The sequence below is a fragment of the Parasteatoda tepidariorum genome, chromosome 4 (assembly GCF_043381705.1).
Source record: "Parasteatoda tepidariorum isolate YZ-2023 chromosome 4, CAS_Ptep_4.0, whole genome shotgun sequence".
Classification (NCBI taxonomy): Eukaryota; Metazoa; Arthropoda; class Arachnida; order Araneae; family Theridiidae; genus Parasteatoda; species Parasteatoda tepidariorum.
Genome location: NC_092207.1, coordinates 11,428,721 through 11,452,724, shown reverse-complemented (window position 1 = coordinate 11,452,724; position 24,004 = coordinate 11,428,721). Strand labels below are relative to the sequence as shown.

The 24,004-nt window shown below is 28.4% G+C and overlaps 1 protein-coding gene and 1 long non-coding RNA gene across 2 annotated transcripts; both read left to right on the top strand.

Annotated features, from left to right (window-relative positions):
* The first annotated feature begins 6,936 nt into the window (after positions 1–6,936).
* Positions 6,937–12,167, top strand: LOC107455894 (uncharacterized). The gene is made up of 3 exons (XR_001585637.3): positions 6,937–7,713; positions 8,664–8,926; positions 12,031–12,167. It is a non-coding gene; the product is annotated as an uncharacterized lncRNA (long non-coding RNA).
* Positions 12,168–17,799: 5,632 nt separating this feature from the next.
* On the top strand, positions 17,800–23,693 carry LOC107455885 (uncharacterized). The gene is made up of 2 exons (XM_016073610.3): positions 17,800–17,959; positions 23,074–23,693. The coding sequence occupies exons 1-2, from the start codon at positions 17,945–17,947 to the stop codon at positions 23,476–23,478; spliced, it is 420 nt and encodes a 139-aa protein (XP_015929096.2). The 5' UTR covers positions 17,800–17,944; the 3' UTR covers positions 23,479–23,693.
* The last annotated feature ends 311 nt before the right edge of the window (positions 23,694–24,004 follow it).

Here is a 24,004-nt window from a genome sequence, read left to right as displayed (position 1 = left end):
AATAAAGGTGTGGAATCAACGAAGCAGAACAGAGAGGAAGCAACCGTTATAACAACTCATGCTTGAAGCTATGGATATTACAAAATGGCTATCTCCGCACGAACTTGCGTCATCTTTGTTTTAATGGGTCCCTCAAACAAACATCAAATCTTCCTCACACACTTTTCTATTTACTTTTAATTCAGAAAGGTTTCGTGGTTTTTTAAACAAACACTTTTAAATCAATAAATCATTTTTGTTCAGGCTCTGCATTAATTTTTAAAATCATAAATTGATTTTTAAAATCGTTTGTAAAACGATTACCCATATTTAAATAAAAAGTTAGATATTTTGAAACAGAATATAAAATTAACTTTATGCATGAACCAAATTATTATTTGAAGAAAATATAAATACAGGTTGAATAAATATAGATTGAATATATAGGTTGAATCATAAATAGTAACTATCGTATTGAAAACATATGCAAAAATAAATGCATCAGAAAATGAAAATTGAGATCAATTAATAATATTTATAGCTTTTAATGAAACGTAATTTAATTTTTTGTTTCGTTATTCTTTTATCCATTAAATTCTGCATCTGAATAATTAAATCTAATTCAATCTGTTTATTAGAGAGCTCTTCACATTAAAAGATATAAATGAAGTTATAAATTTAATTTAATTTACACGTTTTGCTACTAATAGTAGTTATTATGTAATTATAAACTTAATATGCAAATTTTTCTATATATAGTACCTTTTTTCTTACATATTTTCTTTAAGTAATAATATGTTTAATATGTAAGTTAATTTTTTAATTGCAATTTTCTGTTTTAATATACATATTTTTTTTGTTCAGATAAGGATGCGATTATTATTAAACAAAACATTAAATTAAAGTGTATGATTTTACGTCTCTTTGAAATAAATAAATTCTGCACAATGAAAACTATAATTTAAAACGCATTTATTTGTTCTATTTCAAAAAATCGAGCCTTTATTTATATTCTTTGTAAAAACTAAATTTTCATTGTCCTTTTCAAAATTGGTTTTTATAATAAATATTTGGTAAAAACTTGCTTTGAAACTTGAAGTTGCTTTGGTTGTAGATTTAGATGTGTTATAGTTTATAATTTTTCATTCAAGTCCATCAGTAAAAAACAGAAAGTTTCCAATTGAACTTCAAGAAGAAGAAGAAGACCTCTCATACCCACACATGTAACCTATGACATCAGCTCCAGCTAATCTTTGTCAGCGAAATGGCGTATTAAAGTTGAGCTAAGTTTCTCTACATAGGTAAGAATGTTAATTAACTATAGGTTAACTAAATACTACCGTATCGCACATCGAATTAGTTGAAATATAATTCTTTCTCGTCTACTCATTTTATTTAATTTATTTATTTTTTTTTTATGTATTTTATTGTAACCGTGATATATTTTGGCTTTGTGTACCTGGCAACTTCAATGCAAATTACTCGAATCATTTTTATTACGTGTACCTCAAAGTATGTAAGGTTAAAATAAATTTTGTACTTTAAATAATTATTCTCAAGAAATCTATGTTTATTTACAGTTGGAAAAATTATAAACTAGTGCATCTGTGTCATTAGTAAAAATAAAAAAATAAATAAATCTTTGCAAGTAACTAAATTCAAAATAAAGAGAGAAAAACAATAGAACAGATGTTTAAAAATAAACTATTGTTAATCATTAATAGTGATAATTACTAAACTACTATATACTTAGCTACTATATTTATTCGCGTCTTTTAGTTATTCGTAGCGGAAATATTTCATTAAGCTTTTAAAGTTATAACACTTAGCATTGTGAATTGTGTATGGTAAAAATAGTGATATGATCGCCAGATAGGGATTATTGGCGACATTAAGTACACCATCAGTGAAAGTGTTATTAATGTATTTCTATTGTTCGCAGTCAAAACATATAATCACTTCATATGACGAAATGAATAGTTAGCGTGATTTTTGCGCAACCAGGAATTCCGCTGATGATTTAAAGTAGAGCGAAGTGCCTATGGGGATTATAAGTGAAAGTAAAGTTGTCAATACACGCAATTCTTTATCTTCAGATCATACTCCTTTTTTTAAACAGCATTGGAGAAAATAAAAAGAAATGCTCAATTTCACCTGTCTAACGAAAAAATTGATTGGTGTTGTAACTTTGAAACATGTATCTGGTATGATCTAGTTTCTTCAAAGGACCTAATACCTACATTCTTAATCATAACTGTATTAAGTGTATTAAAAAAGAGGATTCTCCCCCCTCCCCCTAAATGAACTTAGTAATTAATCTAGATTGTTTTCCTTAAACTGGAAAGAGTCAGAGCTTAGAAGTAGATTAATAGAAATAAATTATTTTTAACTTTAAGTTTATATAAAAAAATGTGATATTTCAGTAGCATAGCAGCACGTTTTTCTAAATAAGTGGGTAAAAATATACTTGAGGGTGCCCCTTGGCGAAATTGGCGACTTATGTTTGGCGCCATTCCTGTTTGCGGAGAACACCGTGGTAACAGGAATGGCGGCGAAAACATAATGATATTTCAATAAAACATTGTAAAATTTCAACAAAACATCGGCCAATAAAACTTTATAAAATTCCAATAAACCCAATATAAGCAAAATTAATAAACCCAATAAAATGCATTTTGAATCGAGACAAAAATTAATGGAGTAAGCACCGAAAGAAAAGGATAAAAACAGCTCACTTCTTCATTAAGCTTGAATATCCTCAGGCACAGAATTCTCTTGTAGCAGTAAGTTACTGTCTAAATTTATCAAGAATAGAATCTGTGTACCTCCATCGCCACATAAATTCGGCGAAATATGAATCAAAAATGGCGTCTGTGGTACCGGACTGGCGGTGACATTTTTTTCTTAAGTCCCTTTTTATGACTGCCCACATACCTTCGATCTTATTGACCAGAAATAAAAGTAACCTTACTATCCTGTGTCCAACGTAAAACTAATGGTCCTCTGAAATTACATATACCGTTGAACATTTGAAAATAACGCTAAAATCTAAACCAATCAGAATCACAATTGGGTTTCAACATCGCTTAGCTTTGCAATCAGCCGCGATCACAACTTGGTGAGAATCAAGGGGCCCTCTCAAATATAGTCTACCCCGATAGTCTTTTCAGTGAACTAAGATGGAAGGTTGGCATCCAAGCCTGAATTTCTATTTGAATTAATTTACAATTAATAAGGAATAATCTAATATTGCTATAATTATTAAATTTAACGGATTATTTTGGATACTTAAACATAAAGTTACGACAGGTACTCATTCAGAATATTAAGTTAGTGCCGATGCTCCGAATATTAGAATTCGCGATTGCAGCGAACTATAGGGGGCGTTGTTGTATGAGACGAATTCCTGCGATTTCCATAAGAACACAGTCATTCAGTTGCTCTGGAAATGTCTTCAGTGTAGCATTGTAACGTTCCTATTAAATTTAAAAAAGAAAAATGTATGATATTCTTTCTTATGCAAGTGAAAACAAAATGGTATCTCTTTTTTTTTCTTAGAGAAGGAACATCCAAAACACACCGAAAAAATATTTGTAAATAAACAGGACAAAAAATATGTATAATCTTATTAGAGTTAAAACCTAATGCCTGAGAAATAGTTTTACTAAATTTAGTGATATAACACGAAAGGCCTATTTAAATTTTACATTCCATAGTTTTAAAAATCATATTACTTCAAACATTAAAATATGCAAAAAGTATACATAAGCTCACAATTTAATGTAATTTAATTTTGCAAAAAAGTTTTTTGACAACAATTCTTATCGAAACATTTTAAGTTTCAGTAAAAATCATTATTTATAAACTAAAAAACGTCAAATAAGGAATGCTTACGAAACAAAAAAATGATTCTAAAAATTCCTCACATTAAAATAAAAAAAACTTTCATGTTTCTTCTTATTCATAATCGGGCGTAGAAAACCATTCTATAGAAACTTATCATCAAATAAGAAAAAAAATTATTTACAAGTAAAATTTTTTATTATAAAAATTGTAATACTTACCTACTATAAATCCAGTGAATTCCAAAATGATATGTTCTTCATTTGAAAACTTTATTCTCAAATAAAATATACATAGATTATCCCTTCATTACTTTAGAGGATATACCACACAATAAAATGTTATAATTACAAGATTTCGATATGAATTTCAATATGTAACTTAAAAACAGAATAGCTGAATTCTAGTTGAAATTTATCATTCAAAATTAAAAAATATTTACCAAGAAAACGATAAAAATTTATTAATAATCAGCATAAATGATATTATTTCAAGTAATTCGGATAATTCTTTATTTGCTGTTTTTAGAATTATATAGATTCATAAATATATACTATTCTATAACTATTACAGTTCCGCATGTTCTGAAATTACATTTGTTCATTGGAACGAAGTAAGCAACGTTAACTTCACTTTAATTTGTAATGAATTGAAGGCAAAAAAAAATGGATTTTACCACAATACACACATCTGTAACAGTATGGAAATTATCGGTTGCAAGTTTGTTGATAATGGAAAAGTGAAAATTATTGAGAAATTTCTTTAAATGTTGAGTGCTTTCTGTTTCTGAAAGATTTACCAATGTACTGGGTCGTTTTTTCAAGTTCTTCTGCCTTTTCTTCAGGGAAATTTTGCGTCTTATTTGCAACTAAGAAAATGGCGTCCGACTTTGCCAATGATTATGATGCATTGCCAATGATTATGATTGAACTAAATGCCTGATATTTTCAGGCTCCCGCTTGAGGGCGCACTCAAGCGTTGCGATCGCGAATGCTAAAAACGTTGAAAATGTCGGGTAACTTAAAGTACTAAAAATATCATGTAACTAAGTACCAAAAATAACAAGGGACGATAAATAATAAAAATACTAGGTGACTATGAATGCTAAAATTTTTCAGGCTATTGCGATTAACTAAACTATCAAGTTTTTATAAGAACGATAGTTGGATTGTTGCTGATGTCTTTAAAATTCACTTCCCCTCTAAAGATTTATCTGCTGATACGATTTCTGTTGTCTAATTTGAAAATGAATAAGCATAGATGCTAGACATACAGTGAAAATCTGCATTTAACAGCTCTTTCTTGATTGTTACATAAAAATTTTGATAAGTTCGAATGCAACCATGATTTATAACAAACACGGCAAAATTAAAAATCCCTTCTCAGAAAAAAGTTGTACTTCATAGTCTTGAAAGTAATCTTAGACACATTGCAAAAATGGGTTGCAGTAATGAATGTGCCAGTAAAATCCTAAAATAGCCCACATCTTGGCGACTTTTTGAAATCTCGCCAAGTTGGCGATTATTACTAGGATCACCGTTGCTTTTTGATTATTAAAAATAAAAATCACTCGTCCATTCGCTTGCCATTTTCAACTGGTATCGCACAAAAAAACTAACAAATGAAATAATAACGGTAATAAATGAAATAACGGTTAAAAAATGAAATAACAACGATGATTCTAACAGCAAGAGATCAGAAGCATAAATGGCGAAAAAATAAACCTTTTTACCTCTTTTCTAACGAAATCCAACTTTCGCGTAGGTATACATATCAAATAACCAATCAAGTTTAAGAATTATGGTGAAGTGATCGAACGTTCAAAATAATCTCCCCGAAATATCTTCGGGAATCCTAGTTCAGCGAGATTTCAAAAACTTGCTTGGCCGATATTTTAAAAAATCGCCACGAGGTGGGCTATTCCAGAATCCACCCGAATGTGCCTATTGCCCTCTCCTAACTGCAATGCATCGAGTTTCCATACTGCCAATTAGGTTGTCAAATGTGAAATGGAAAGCAAAGACTCGAAGAGGAAAAGGAAAACTTTTTTCAGTTCATATAAGAATTGTAGAGAATGACTCAAATTTTCAGCTAAGGTAGTTTCAAACATTTCCTATCGAACTTAGGTCTGGAAATAAGACTGACCTATCCCTCCGGCGAATTTCTTCACATCCAAGAAAATGCTCAACATGATGGGGTCTATAGCTGTGTCTATATAGAACCCTCAATTCTCTCTAAAAATGAGACAGAGAGAGCTACAAGAACACATCACGATACTCAGCCAGTAGCAGTGCTTCTTTCAAAGACATTGGGCATTCGGCCATAGGTCATTCGGCCATAGGTCATTCGACCATCCAAAATGATGCCTTCAGATTATCAAATCAATTTTTACTACAGATAGAACAAAACAGTTTCAGGTAATGTCTCAGTAATTTTTTAGTTAATTTATCTACGTTTAATATGAATATACACTTTAAAAAATTGTGGCTTGGGCATCAACGGATTAAAATTTATGACACTAGTAAGACTATCATGCCATAAATAAACAATGCGCAAAAAATTAAATCAGCTACCCTAAATAATTTATAATCTAACGATAGGGTCTTCACATCCTAGGATTCAATCTTAATAATTTGAGGAGGTAGCCTCAAATTTGCTAATTAATTGGTGCAGACGATATTTTAAGTGATGAAATCAAACACAAAAACGTACTTTCTCTTAATAAACATCCCCTTTTTTTCGACGGAATATGATTTCTGGCCCTCAAAGTATAGAGGGCAGCAGCAATCTGGGAAGTAGGGTTCCAATAGTTTGGTGAGAGCGGTCAAAAGTTTGGACCCTTTAATATTAATTTTACTTTTTGCGCATTTTACCATATCTCAAGAAACTTTTGAGTAAATTGAAAAATCGATTATAAAACTCATTTAGCCAAAGCAAATTCCAAGCAAAAATTGACTTTTATTATATATTTATTATTTTTTATCAATTAATTTAATACTTATCAAAACAGTTTTGAATTGTAAGGTATGTAATTTTTAACATAATTTTAAAGAACATAATTTTAAACGGCGAAATATGAAATTTAAGCAAAAATCGGTCTAACAGTTTCTTAGAAATCTAATTTTTAAAAAAGTCTTATTTTTATATTCGTATTATAAAATATTACTGACAGGACTTGAAAATTTTAACAGTTAGTCTATTTGAGGATTAAAACATTTATCGCCGCTATTTACGTGATAAAAATAGAAAAACCATTAAGTCGCATTTTTACTATTTGACCAATTGCTACCTCCATTGAACCCTGATTAACCTCACGAGTTGCGTATTAATGGCCGACAAAAAAAAGTGACCAATGGATTCATTGGATATTTACCACCATCAAGCTACAGTGGATAAACAAGGTAAACCATCAACAAATTCTAACTTATGGATCTTTTTGTTAGTTAATGAATCTTTATCACGCACAATTGAAGTTTCTGAAAAAGAATAATAACTCCATCAATTAGTGAGTGAGAGTTGGAAGTTATTCGTGTGTTGGAAGCGTGACCTATTAAGATAAGAAAGTAAAGGAATTGGAAGGTTTTTCAGAACGTTTCTGGATCCCCCCTTTGTGATTCGAACAGACCTTCAAAAGCAATACGAATCTAGTTTCTTTTTTCTTTTACCTGCGATGATATAACCTGATTTTTTCTTTTTCGGAAGTATTGGACTACTGGGTGAGAAAGGGGAGGGTCTTTGTGGGGGAGAGAAAAGGGTGTATTACTCTAAATTAGATCGTTCTGAATAATTGTGCTTTGGACAATTGTTCAGTTGGTATATAAGTGCTAAGTACGAGTGTTTGTTTTCATTTGGGATTTGGTGGTTTAAGTTTTTAGAATGCAGAACTTTTTGGTAAGTTCATGAGTTTAAACATTATCTAAAATATATTTTTTAATATAAAAAATCATTACTAGCATTAGAATTAAACACCAACAATAATGTTCCTATTTAACGACACAATGGACTTCCATAATTGTGAGAGATTCAAACAAAATAATTGAGGAAATTTATAATTCTAAATTACTTTTTAAAAGTTAAAAAGCATTCTAAAATTTTCAAAGATATTTTTATTTGTAATTTGACTGAAGAGTTTTAAAGTTACGGAACACCTTATTACCTATTATATTTATCAATTTCCATTGAAAATTCTCACGAAAAGGAGGGAAAACATTGCATTAAAGAATATAACTATGCACTGAGAAAAAAGTATGGTCAAAACTACCAAGGTATGGTAAACGATGACGAGTCTCCGGCTCTATAGGAATATCAAAAACCTTTGTAATTTTTACCGAAGTCTTTGGCAATTTTTTTTTCTGGCAAAATTAACATTAAAATATGGTTTCATAAAAAATTATAAAGTTTGGTAAAAAAAAAATTCTTAAAAAAATTCTTAAGAATTAAAAAATTCTTCAATAAAAAATTCAATTTTGAAAACCAGAATTTCTGGTAAACCATTAAATTATGAACGGGAAAATTACCAAATGAATGTTTTAAAAACTGTATATTTTAGTTTTATTAGCCAGAATTATGGGATTTTTTTTACGACAAATTTCTTTACCACACAGTGTGGAAGTTTGACCAGAAATTTTTTCTTCGGGTGCATTACATTGGTTCTATTTTTTTTATTATTTTTTTTCCTTTAAACAAAAATTGAAAGAAAATTTAAATTTGAGCGTACTTGAACCATATTGTAATAACCTATGTAACACTTAATCATTGTGTCAAATTGTAACTAAACAATTATAAAATAATTCTGAAAAGTGGATTATGTGGCATTAATACAGATTAATTATTTCTTTTAGATACTTTGTCTAGCGGCATGCTTTTGTGTAGCAGTTTCTTCAGGCATCGACTTTTTGCATCATGATTTTGATGTCCAAATTCATCCAACACATGGACATGGCCATTATGGTCATGGCGACCATGGATTTGCAACTAGCATAAGATACGACGAAAGATACCACCACAAATTACCCGTATATTCTCATCTTGATGATTCAGTATATCATTACATCTTGGACGGTCACCATAATGATGATATTCATCTTTATTGAAATCATAAAGAGTAAGTTAAATTATTTTGCACTTGCTTTATTGATTTATTATTATATTGAGTTTCAAAATTTAATGTAGCCACAAATGACAAAATTATAAACATTTCTCAATCGGGGTGCTTTGTGAATGCTTATTTGGCTCTGTTGCACTGACAATGTGACTTTCATCATTAATTTTATTCTTATTTTAGTGATTAAACATTAAATAAGTTTCAAAATTTAACCTTAACCGCAAATAATAAAATTAGAATCAATCCTGTATTGGGATGGGTTTTCTTAATGCTTATTTGGCATTGGTTTTCACTGACGATATGGCTTTCTTATTTTATTGTATGCTTATTTTCGTGATAAAATATTATACCAAGTTTCGCAATTTAATCTTAACGCAAATGACAAAATTAGGATTATTTCTGATTTGGTGCACGTTACTAGCTGCTTATCTAGCATTGGTTTGCTCGAAGGTATGGCTTCCATAATTCATTTTATTGTGATTTTCTTTTATTAAATACTGTTATTAAGTTTCAAAGTTTAACCTATTCGCAAAGGGGAAAAAACAATTTAATTTATTTCTAGATTTTAGTGTATTTATAACTGCTTATTTAGAACAGGTTTATAATGACGTTATAGCTTTTATCATTTATTTTAATACTTATTATTATTCGAATTTTCGGCCATAGATGGCGCCACTGGAAAACAAGAACAATCATACCCCTCTGCCTTAACAGCCATATGCCAACAAGAACAACAATACATATTATGATGATTTATTATTGTTTAACAAGTTTTAAAATTTTACTTAACCACAAGGAACAAAACTAGAATTATTTCTGAATTGAAATGCATTTTTAAATGCTTATTTGGACATTGGTTTGCTCTGACTCTCGGAATGACCCGGTGCACCGTTTACCTTGAGACAAATTCTTAGAAAACTTCGACCTAGCCAGGAGAAAATATAATAGTACAACATCTTGTTGCTACAGTGTTTTTATTATTTCGCTTTCGTGCCTACGAGAGTGAAATCTCCAATACGCTGGAGTACTTTAAATCTCTATTGGTTATGTGCATGATGACAATGCATGTCTACGAGAGTGAAATCTTGCAATCAAAATTTTTGTCATTTTCCAATACGCTGGAATACTTTAAATCTCTATCGGTTGTGTGCACGATAACAATGCTAGTAATAATTATTTTTTAACCACTTGAATCACTGTTTGCATTTTATCGTTAAATCAACATTCCGACGTCTTCCAACTATCTGGAGTGCTATACGTCTGATTACTTTTCACCATGGTGTATATTGAGGATTATTAAGCTTTGAAAAATGAATAACTTGTAAAATATCTCTCCCCGAGAGTTATTACACGGTGAAGATGGACCATGCACATTTTTAAGACTGATTCAAGTGATTTAATTCAAATTTAGGATAATGCAATAAATTTGCCTTGCAAATCAAATATCATTTTAGCAATACAAAAGCTGATAACCTATAAAAGCGAATATAAAAACATACTTACTCTACACTGCAGAAACTGCGGTGTGCTATTTTTCTGAATTTGATGTTGAACAACCTAACAAATTTTGTGAACAAAGACTTTTCAAGTTACCACCAAATTGAGCTTTCATATACAACAGGGTTTAGTGGAATCCAAAACTTTTATAGTGGAAAATATTTCCACCAAGTCACGCGCATTCACACCATATGTTAAATATTTTCACTTCCGAACACCTATGTCAGCAAACGTTTAGTCTCGTTTGTAGATTTTTTTTTCAATCTGGTAAGTTGGTGTGAAATCAGCGATATTTTTCACACTGCTATATATCTACGGAAACAAAAGTTCTCCCTTACGCATTGTATGTATGTTTTAAGCTATGTAATAAGAATATTCATGTTAAGTCTCTGCAAACTGTATTAAATACTTTTATAATGAATAATTACTATTCGCTTCTATTCTGTTAAGCCTAATTTGAATTCATCTTAATGTTCTTCCTGCGTTTCGCGTATGTTTGATTTACGAATTAATTTTATTTTAAGAATTAGTGTATGTATGTATCCTAAATTAATGATTTTTATTTCTCGTAAAAATAACTGTAAAAATATACTTAGTAAAAATAACTTTACTGACTCTTAAGTGTATCTTATCTTACGGTAATTAAAAATTATTGTGTTTCTGAGTACCAAAATATGGTGACAGCTATTTTGCATCAAGTTGAGTGAAAAAACGTAACTGGTGCTTCAGAACAACACTTGTGAAATAAATAGTTGTCGCCATTTTTTGTGTAAAGATACACGAAAATATTTTTACAATGTGAAGCATCGTCATTAAAATTACCTAGGAATAATTACTATCCACTTCTGTACTCTTAAGCCTAGTTCGAATTCTTCCTAACATTCTTTCTGTGCTACGGGTATATTTGATTTACAAACTAATTTTATTTTAAGAATTAATGCATGTATGCATCCTAAATTAATGATTCCTATTTCTCGTAAAAGTAACTGTAAAAATATGTCTCGTAAAAACACAATTAAAATAATTGTGTTTCTGAATACCAAAATATGGTGGTAGCTACTTGCATCAAGTTTTGTAAAGGAACATAACTTGTGTTTAAGAACAGCAGTGGGGAAATTAAAGAGTTGCCACCATTTTTAATGTAAAGATACATGCAAATTATATTTTACAGTGCTAAGCATCGTTATTAAAATAACTTATAATTTATAATTAATTTATAATTATTACAAATTATTTTTCGTATTAAATTATTTTTGGGCAAAAACGTTCTGTAATTGTTTGGAAAATAAATTTTCTATTCGTATATTTTGGTTCTTATAACTAGAACCATGGTTTTTTTATACCAATAATATCATTATCATACGTCATGGTAATTATACCAGAATTATTTTTCTAAATTTAATTTGGCAGCTTTTGTAACCATCAATTGAATGTACTGATTATTTCGCATAAGTAAGATAAACTATTTAGATATAATTTTAGTCGTGAAATTCGATCATTAAAGCAAAAATTAGTTATAATTATTTATTTTTTCTTTGTTTGTGGACGCAAAATGATTAATAATGAAATATTAACTGTTAATATTTCCTATTTTTGTTCTTTTACAGATAAAGCTGATTCCTTGTCAAAGAACTGCCAAACATCCGGATAAATCAGGGATTTCCCAGAAGCTTTATGTTCTGTGTTTAGTTGTGCCGTTAATTGTTTTAATTTAAGAAATGTAAATAAATTATTTTCGAAAACATCTATTTGTTTCAAAATTGGAGGCTAAATTGATTGTTTTCTATGTTTAATAGTACCGTAACATGTTTTTGTTAGGTTTTTTTTTAAATCACACTACGTTGAGTTCATTAAATTAGTTACATTTTGTTGATACAGTAGGCTGGTTATTGCAAGCTCTAAACTTAGTTGATTTTTATTTTAAATATTATTTTCAAACACCTTTTCCACCTTTTCCTACATATTCAGAGATACATTTTTAAAAGAAGCTTTTCGTACCAATAATAAAAACCTAATTTTTTCTCTTCTTTTTCTCAAGGAGAAAAAAGCTGAATATGGTGAATGCCCAGTGCACCAAAACAGAAACGGAGCACTCTGAATAACTTTTGATCTAATGATGGGATCTTTACGTTCTAGGACTTAATCAAGAGGTTCGAGAGTTTAACCTCAAATATGTAAATGAATTAGTGCAGATGATATTTTAAGTCACGAAATAAGACACAAAAACGTACTTTTCTTAATAAACATGCCTTTTTTTCTTTCTTTGCTGTGGATTCGGATTTCCAACCCCCAAAATATAGAGAGAAGCCGTAGTCTAATATATGGTCCCGATAGTTTGATCAGGAGAGCGATCCAAAGTTTGGTCCCCTTAACGTTAATTTTACTTTTTGCTTATTTCGCCATATCTCGAGAACTTTTTAAGTGAGTTGAAAAATTTTTGCACACAATTATAAAATTTGTTAGTCCAATGATAATTCCGTGCAAGAAATAACTTTTAGTAAATACTTATTATTTTTTATTATTTTATTTTATAATGGTCGAAAAAATTTTGAATTGTAAGGTACAGATTTTTACATCATTTTAAAGCATGTAATTTTGCATAACAAAATGCAAAATTTGAGCCAAATTGATTGAATAGTTCCTGGAAAATCTAATTCTAACTATGCTACTTTTTTAAAATTTGATTTCTCAAGAACTATTCAGCCGATTTCGCTCACATTTTGCTTGCGTTACCCAAATGAATTTAAATCAGTAGCTCAGAGAAAAAATAAATAATAATAGTTGGCGAATTTCATGATGCTGATCGTGATCAAGAAGTACAGGAAATAGGAGAGCGTTGACACATTTTTTACAAAAATCAAATTATCAATCAATTAAAAATGCAACATTAACCTAAAATTATAAACATACTACAATTTTCAAATTGACATTTGATAATTTATAACGTTTGTCATTTGTTTAGATTTTTATTTTTATCTAAATTATAAGCCAGCCTTTTTATTAAATGTTCTTAAGAACGTACAAACTGAGTAAAACCTTCTTACACTGTAAAAAATTTGGGTAAAAAGTACCGGCACTCAGGGTGCCGGTACTTCTTCTTGATTTTACTTTGATTTTGATTTTTTCTTGATTTTAATTTTGGTTTTTTCTTGATTTTGATTTCTCTTGCTTTTTATTTTGATTTTTACATTTTTTTTTAAATTTTTTATTTTTATTTTACTTCCAATAAGCTGAGGGAAAAAATCATGTAATTTGGCTTGATGACTTGATGTAATACCCATCAGCTAAATAAATATTTAAACATAAAAAAGATGATGATAAGATTGGTCAAATTTCTCATGTTTACTTTGTACCTTTCCTGGTCTCACGTAGAAAACTCTGTAGTTCCTTAGTGATATTGTCTATAATTTCTCAGTTTTGTTATAATGTCAGCTTATGACATTTTTTTTCTCCTTAACTTGAATATATAATGTATTTTAAATTAAATGCAGTATAATCGATATTTCATCTGAAAATACCTCCTCTTTGAAACTTTCGCAGAAATATACTAGTTCTTTCTATATATAGAAGAAAAAGAAAAAAAAAGAAGAAGAAAAGAGGAGAGCTGTAATATATGCTACATTCAATTTTTTTTTTTTTTTTTTTTTTNTGTAAATAAATTATTTTCTAAAACATCTATTTGTTTCAAAATTGGAGGCTAAATTGACTGTTTTCTATGTTTAATAATACCGTAACATGTTTTTGTTGGCTTTTTCTTTTTAATCACACTACGTTGAGTTCATTAAATTAGTTACATTTTGTTCATACGGTAGGCAGTTGAGACAGGTTATTGCAAGCTCTAAACTTAGTTGATTTTTATTTATTTTTATTTTAAATATTATTTTGAAACATATGAACCACCTTTTTCCTACGTATTCAGAGTTATATTTTTAAAAGAAATTTTCTGTACCAATAATAAAAACCTAATTTTTTCTCTTCTTTTTTTCAAGGAGAAAAAAACTGAATATGGTGAATCAATGTCCAGTGTACCAAAACAAAAACGGATCACTCTGAATAACTTTTGATCTTATGTCTTTGACCTTTATGCTCTAGGACTCAATCTTAATGGTTCGAGAGGGTAACCTCAGATAAGTTAATTAATTAGTACTGATGATATTTTAAATCACGAAATCAGACACAAAAACGTACTTTTCTTAATAAACATACCTTTTTCTTTAATGTGGATTCGAATTTCCAACCCCCAAAATATAGAGAGAGACTGTAATCTGGAAATACGGTCAGGAGAGCGATCCAAAATTCAGCGCAAAAAATAACTTTTAGTAAATACTTATTATTTTTTATTATTTTACTTTATAATGACCGAAAAAAAATTTGAATTGTAAGGTATAGATTTGTTACATAATTTTAAAGCATGTAATTTTGCATTGCAAAATGCAAAATTTGATCCAAATTGGTTGAATAGTTCCTGGGAAATCGAATTCTAACTATGGGACTTTTTGAAAATTCGATTTCTCAAGAACTATTCAGCCGATTTCGCTCACATTTTGCTTGCGTTACCCAAATGGATTTAAATCAGTAGCTCAGAGAAAAAATAAATAATAATAGTTGCCGAATTTCATGATGCTGATCGTGATCCAGAAGTACAGGAAATATGAAAGCATTGACACACTTTTTTACAAAAATCAAATTATCAATCAATTAAAAATGCAACATTAACATAAAATTATGAGCATACTGCATTTTCCAAATTGACATTTGATAATTTATAACGTTTGTCATTTGTTTAGCTTTTCATCTGAATTATAAACTAGCATTTTTATTAAATATTCTTAAGAATGTACAAACTGAGTAAAACCTTCTTACACTGTAAAGAATTTCGGTAAAAAGTACCGGCACTCAGGGTTCAGGTACTTCTTCTTAATTTTTCCTTGATTTTTATTTTTTCTTGATTTTGGTTTTTTCTTGATTTCGATTTTTTCTTGATTTCGATTCTTCTTGGTTTTGAAATGAATGTTTAAACATAAAAAAAGATGATAAGAATGGTCAAATTTCTCATGTTTACTTTGCACCTTTCCTGGGTGCACATAGAAAACTTTATAGTTCCTTAGTGATGTTGTCTACAATTTCTCAGTTTTGTTATAATGTCAGCTTATAGCATTTTTTTTTCTTTAACCTAAATACATAATGTATTTTAAGTTAAAGGCAGTATAATAGATATTTCATCTGAAAATACCTCCTCTTTGAAACTTTCGCAGAAATATACTAGTTCTTTCTATATATAGAAGAAAAAGAAAAAAAAAGAAGAAGAAAAGAGGAGAGCTGTAATATATGCTACATTCAATTTTTTTTTTTTTTTTTTTTTTTTTGCACTATCTACGGATTTACCTTTTTTTTATTTTATTCACAAGTGAATTTTGTTTCTTGGTTTGTCTTCTGGTTCTACTTACCTACATGATTTTCTAATCTTTGGAATGTAATGTAGTCAGTGTCGCAGCTAAGAGGGATTTTGAGGATTCAAACTCCTCCAGAAATCTTCCTCAAAAATTAATTTAATTACTGTTTGATCAGAAAAGAGATTTGATTCCTAAGAAACTGTTCCAGTGTAATGAGAAATTGAAAACAATTCAAAAGTTTCTCTCGTCAATCTTACAGTATTAAAAAGAATTTGCAAATGTTCCTAGTGCTCGACGTGACAAATAACTGAACCATGATTTGGGAATTGTGTAACAAATATTATAAAGCGTGCAATTTTTAAAATTATCCCAAAATGCAAAGAGTTTTAATTATTAAAAAAAACATGAAGTCGAAAAATATTTCAAAAAATTGTAACAATTAGTTATAGTTCGAAATGAATATTAAAAGAATTCTAATTTTAATTTTAAGAAAAAAGCACTAATTATGCTCAAAACGATTATCAGTAACCTTTTTTAGCAAAAAGTGGTAAATACTAAGTCCATATTACACTGTAAAAAATTTCAGATCAAATTACGGTATAAAATACCGGCACTTTGAGTGCATCATCAGTAAAATAAATTTTACCGGTAAAATCAATTTTACCTTAAAAATTATACCATAATTTTTACAGTAATACATATTTATTAAATTAGAGTGACTATGTGGTTTTATGGTAATTATTATTGTAAAAATTGCAGTATCAGACTTTTTGTTCTCTTACATTTTTACCGTAATTTAATCAGGAGTTTTTTACAGTGCTAATCCCTCTCTTCTACACATTAATTTATGGATTTTATTCAATAATTTGATTTAAAAGTAGTTTATTCCTTGAAATTTCACTCTTGTGTATACCTTGTTTTTAAAAAGTGTGAATATTAAAAGCTACAATTATAAATTTCAACTCATAAATTTTTTTCTAGCTGCGTTAATGAATGTAGTTTAAATTTGGTATATTATAAACGATCCCACACTACTAAAAATTGTGGTGTATAGTTGCCGCTATTTTTGGTGTTGAAATAAACTAGATACTTTTTTAAGTGCAGAACTGAAGTAATCTTCTAAATTATAAGTTATTAAAAAAATTTTATAAATGTGACAAAATAACAATAGTTTGAAAGAATATTACTAAAAATGTGCTTCTTTTTTAGAGATATATTTTTGCAATAAAGCCAAAATTGATACTAATGGGCCTGAAAATATGTTTTTAGTAAACAAACAAGCAAAAAATGAATAAATAACTAAAAAAAGACTATAACAGTGAAAAAGTAAATAAAAAATTTGACTAAAGGCACTGAAAAAAAATTTTAGTCTACCTCAACACCAAAAATTGTGGCAACTCTACCCAACAATTTTTACCGTGTACTCTTATTATGATCTGTTTTAAATATCAAGATTAAACTAACATATATTTCATGCTGCATTGCAGACTAGTATCAGAATAAAATGCGCAATAATAGGTATGACAAAGGGTCGAATTAGTGTTTAAAAATAAAATATGGTTTTTTAATATACTTGGCCAAAAATTTGAAATAATTTCTGATCCATGACTCTACAATGCCTTTATCGGGAATATACAGCTTTCGTCTTTAAAAATACTTCTTTTGTTTTGTTGAAACATATGGCGACCTTCGGGTCAGTGTCGCCAAACTCCACCTTAAAGAATTGCATTCCAAAAATCCATATTTACCGAAGGTGGTTGCGGCATGAGATCGTATGGTACTTTTACGAAACTTTTATTGAGTACATCAGAAATAGTAATCTACGAAAACAAACAGCTATCGTTTCCCTTTTTTTTTTCACCTTGCCCAGTTCCTGTCCCAAATGCAAAACACTGTAATTTTTTTTTTCATTCTTTATCGATTCGAATGGTTTGTGCAGATGTCATTAAGCTCATTATACGACATTGTTACAATACACGACCCTTGATCTTCAATTTGTAGAAAGGACAAACCAATCTTGAGGAAAGGCGTGCTTATATCAGGGATTGCGAGTGCTGTGGTTTCCTCATTGTGTTGGTTTTGGGGAAAAAAGCTGGTTTTTAGACATAATTTGAAAAAGCGTTTTGACATGGACAGCAAATGGGTAAGTTATGTATAGTTTGAAGAATTGATAACTTGAATTTTTGGCTTTATGTAAAAAATATCCCTTATTAGCTTTCGAATGAGTAATCCTAATTTATATTGTTTAAAAAATATTCATAAATTTCTACTCCTATTGATTTTGAAGAAAAAAACTTCAATAATTGTGGTAATAAAATAATAACTAAAAGGATATATCTTTCTTGAAAGTGTTAATAAAATATTTTCGCACGAACAGTAAGTGAACAACTTATGTATAATTTGAAGAAATGGTTTTTACCTTCATATAAAAAGTACCCATAATTAGTTTTCGAATAAATAATCCTAATTTATATTGTTTAAAAAGTATTCATGAATTTCTACTCGTAGTGATTTTGGAAAAAAAAAACTTCAATCACTGTGGTAATAAAATAAGAACTCGAAGGATCTATCTTTCTAGAATGTTTTGATAAAATATTTTGACATGGACAGCGATTGAGTAAGTTATGTATAATTTGAAGAAATTGCTTTTAGCTTCATATAAAAAGTATCCACAATTAGTTTTCGAATACATAATCCTAGTTTATATTGTTTAAGAAATATTCCTAAATTTCTACTCGCAGTAATTTTAAAGAAAAAAAATTCAATCATTTTGTTTCTAAAATAAGAACTCGAAGGATCTATCTTTCTAGAAAGTTTTGATGAAATATTTTGAAATGAACAGCAAGTGAGTAAGTAATGCATAATTTGAAGAAACTGCTTCTAGCGTCATGTTAAAAAATATTCATAATCAATTTTCGAATAAGTGACCCTAGTTTATACATTGTTCAAAAAATATTCATACTATCAGAAGTTTTGCAAAAAAAAACTTCAATCATTATGTTGCTACAATAAGAACTCGAAAGACCTATCTTTCGTGAAAGTGTTGATAAAATATTTTGACATGAACAGCGAGTGAGTAAGTTAAGCATAATTTGAAGAAACTGTTTCTAGCTTCATGTAAAAAAATATTCATAATCAATTTTTGAATAAGTGATCCTAGTTTATACATCGTTCAAAAAATATTCATAGGGATTAAAAATATTCATACTATTAGAAGTTTTGCAAAAAATCTTAAATCATTATGTTGCTAAAATAAGAACTCGAAGGATCTACCTTTCTTGAAAGTGTTGATAAAATATTTTGACATGAACAGCAAGTGAGTAAGTTATGCATAATTTGAAGAAACTGCTTCTAGCGTCATGTTAAAAAATATTCATAATCAATTTTCGAATAAGTGATCCTAGTTTATACATTGTTCAAAAAATATTCATAGAGATTAAAAGAATATTCACAGAGATTAAAAATATTCATCTTAGTAGAGGTTTTGTAAAAAAAAAAAAACGTTCAATCATTATGTTGCTAAAATAACAATTCGAAGGATCTATCTTTCTGGAATGTTTTGATAAAATATTTTGACAAGGATAGCGAGTGAGTAAGTTATGTATAATTTGAACAAATGGTTTTTAGCTTCATATAAAAAATTATCCATAATTAGTTTTCGAATAAATAATCCTAGTTTATATTGTTTAAAAAACTTTCAACTCATAGTGATTTTGAAAAAACTTCAATCATTGGGTTGTCAGAATAATAACTCTAAGGATATGTCTTGCAATTAGAGTATTTTATATTTACGAACACTATATATTTAGTATTAGTTTAACTAATTTTAAAGAATTACCCATCTTCTTCAAATAAAGTCTTGTAAAATAATATTTATATGGATGAAAACAATCTATAAAAAGCTTTGAATTTCGAAATTTTCAGAAACGAAATTTGTAATTCGAAATTTTCAGAAACGAAATTTGTAAAATCTAAAATTTAAAATTTAAAATATACATTGCATGGTTGTATATTAAATGAGTGCTTCTCTTTCCTTGCAGCGCAGTTAATAATAGAAATGCATAATTTTTAAATGACTTTTTAGAAGTAAATTGGGAAATACCGAAAATTTAATAACAAAATATGTCACAGAAGATATTATTTAAAACTTACTTTAAAAAATATAAAAATATTAAATTAATTAACTTGGAAATATCAGTATATTTATTTTAAGCTTAAGAAAGAAGAAACTTTAAAGAAGAAAATTATTTAACTCTTTTTGTTTCCTCCTGAAATACAGTTAATTAATACAGCATTCATTCATCAAGAAATTTCTACTGATATTATTTCCTAATCTCCACAAGCAGTATTTTAAAAATTGTAAATAAATAGAAATAAGTGATGTGGTGTAAAATAATTTGTCATTTGATATAGAGAACGTTGGCTTATATCTTATTTCACAATAATAAGACATATAATCTCAGGATCATAAATTAATAATATTCATAAGAAAATAAAATATTTAATCACTCTAATGGTAGGAAGTTGTTAATATTATATTGCGATCAACAATGTGAATTTTTCAAAAATAAATTATTTTATTATTGCATAGTTAAACAATTCATGCATTCTATAACATTTTTCAAAAGATATAAGCCAAAAATCATAAAAGATAAGAGAAAACAAAAAGAAAGGAAAAAGCACTTACAAATTTCTATGCCACTGTGTTAAGATTGTCATTTGATTACTTATTATTATGTGAAGTAATTATTCAATCAAAAAAAAACATACATGTTAAATGTTATGGAATTAAGCTTTAAGGAGTAATCAATAGTTCTTCCTTGAAGGAGGAATTTAAAAAAATAATTACAAAAATTAATACAAATACAGCGCTATTCTATTTTATTATTAAATACTGCGTTTTCAAAACTGCATCTCTAATTTTTTGTGTTTCCGTTACTATTTTATTTTGGTAACTTTAAAAGAAATCATGCTAGAGAAAAACTGCTCCATTGTTATAGATTTTTGAGTAATACATAGTTATTTTTTGATGAAGGAATAGAAAAAAAAGATTGGAATAGAAAATTAATAAAAATGCAGCGTTTAATAATTTTGTTATTGAATATTATATTTACAAAAATTGTGTTTCTGGATTTTGGTTTTTGTTACTATTGTTATTTTATAACTTAAAAAAACACTCAAAATTATGTACTATTATGAAAAAAAATTTACTATTACTACAAGCTAAAAATTTCCAAAGCATAAAAATTAGAATTAAACTTAAAAATGAGGAATAAGGAATAGTTCTTCTTTCATGTGGGAATGGAAAAATGATTCAGTTACAAAATTAACTGAAACAACAGCCCCATAAACAATATTCTATCAGTACAGTAACAGTGAAATAGATCTGTAGCATTTCTACAAATAAACTGTAAATTGGAAAATTAACAAAACTGTAAAAAATCAAAAAATTAAAAAAATTAAATAGTCTGTATGAAAAATTAAAGAAACTGGAACTTGGATAGAGAAACCAATTGCAGATTTTAAATAAGAGATGCGAAATTATTTAAGTTGAATTAGAAAAAGCTCATGCCACAGAAAAATAAATAAAAAATTGTTACGCTGTGTAATTAGTCAATATCATTAATAGATAATAACAAATATTTTAAATTTTCGACTAGTTCTAAAACTTAAAACCAAAAATTTAACTGTTTATTGCTGAACGTCGTTTTTTCAAGAAATATTCTGAAATGTTTAAAAAACACACAGGAATTGTTTCTTTTGAATTAAAATTTACATAAATGCAAATAAGTACTCTTTTTTTTAACTTCATAAATGCTATCATGAAACAAAGCATTCTTTTTTCTCATTCAGCTGTTAATTTAAAATCAGACTAGAATATATGTAAACAAACAATGCCCTTTTTTTCTTAAGCATTTTCTATTTTAAGAAGAGAGTAATCAGCTTGCATAATAATTTGTCGATTGAGCAAATATAGTTAAGAAACCCAGTAGCGAAAACCCTGAAGCCCGGAAGAGACGGAAGTTTATGTTAAATAACAGAATAGCACATTTTAAAGAAACATTTTATTGCCTGCATGTAAACTGCGGTTACTGCTTTCCACTAAGGAAACTAAGTAGTTTATTCTAACCAAGTTTAAGTATTACTTGCGAAGTACGTCAACAGATGACACCTCTGACTGCATGTCAGGTCATTTCAATTTAAATATTGACATGGGCATCAATAAGTCAGTAAATTTTGTTCTGAGACTATAATTTCTGCAAACTGTGGTTATTTTAAAAATGTTTCACAGTTTTCTCAGTTTACAAATGTTGACGAACTTTGTAACTGAGTTTTAAATTTGGTTAGAATAAATACCTCGTTTTTAAAGCGTAGCTCAGCAAACGTACATTTCTATCTTCTTCAAATCATTTTTTTAAATGATTGCTCATTTATCGAAAATATGTGAAAAGTGACCCACTCTGAGAAAAAAGGTATGGTCAAAACTACCAGAATATGGTAAAATTTACCGTGTTTCTGGATCTATGGGGACACCAAAAAGCTCGGTAATTTTTACCGAAGTGCTTTGGTGATTATTTTCTTAAATTTAACAATAAAATGTGGTAAATATATGTAATATGGTAAAATTTGGTAATTTATCATGATACCTTAGAACATGACATAAAAACCATTTATTTAGTTAAATTCAGTTTTTAGTTTTTATTTCTAAATGTGTGGTAATAAGAACTACAATTTAGAAAACCAGATTTGGCGGTAAACCGTTACCATATGGACGGAAAAATTACCAAATGACCAGTTTAATTACCATATATTTCGTTTTTCTTAAATCTATGGGTTTTTCTTTACCAGAAATGTCATACCATACAATATAGTAATTTTAACAGAATTGTTTCTCCCTACAACTTACTGTATTCCCTTTTTCGATATCTAATTTCGTTTCTTAATACTTATTGTAAAATAATAATGTATTTTATAATAATATTGTAATGTATTTAATAATAATGTATTTTATAATAATATGTAGTAAAATAATAATATTGTAATTTTAATACTTAGTGTAAAATATTTTAATACTTATTGTATTTTATGTAAAAGTAATCTTAATTTTAACTACTGCAAATTATGCGCCAAACAAATGAAATGCTTGTTTCTTTTCATTAACTATTAATTTTCATTATTCATTATTATGAGTTTTAATTTATTAATTAATTTTAAGTGTATAGTACAACATATATATTAATATTTTTTTCTATCTAGGTAACAGTTGTACTCCTTATTGTGATAGCTTCACTTTCAAGACAAGTAACAGGTATGAATCACTATTACCAACAATATGAAGACAGTTACCCTCGGAGAAGACCTTATGATGAAGATCGGATACTGTACACTTTTTCTTCAAACAATCCTCATTACCCACAGAATCATCCAATTTGGGAACAATTCTGGGATGCTTACAACTATAAAGGTCCATTAGAAGAAGATCCCCGATACCTTGAAAATAACTTCGGAATCAATAACGATTACTCAAGACCAGGATATTTCGTACCAAGTAGACCAGTTTCTGTTGTTCCTGCTCGTGGAGTAGATTCAAATAGAAATGAAGCTTATAACAGATACCGAGAATACTTCTTTAGACGTTATGGAAGTAATTACATAGACTAATACAAAATAATTCAAAGGATAAAATGTTTTCTTTAAGTACTTTGTTTAAAATATTTCGTGATGTTGTTCCGCAAAAACATTTGTAATTTTTTATTTACAATACCATAATTTAACATCAAAACAACGCAACATGAAAATAATGTTTATTGCATGTATTTTAGATGTTTTTAATCACATTTTTAAAAGTTTTATCATTAAAATATCATTTTCTTTTATAGACTTACTCTTCTTTAAAAAAAGCATTTATTTCAAGGAAGGGAGGAAACACTCTATCATATCATTGATGTCCCAGTTACTCTTCACTTTCATCATGCTTTCAATTACCGTAACATTGTAGTGTAACCAGTAATTTACATTATTTTAGTTTGAAGTGAAACACATTCCAATTGGATGCTTCTGGTAGCAGATTGATGATCATTGATATATTTTCAGCTGGTAGGTAAATGAAGTTGTTGTTGTTGGCTTATGCCTGTTTAGGCAGGGGGTGCGATTGTTCTTGTTTTACAGTGGCGCCATCTATGGCCAA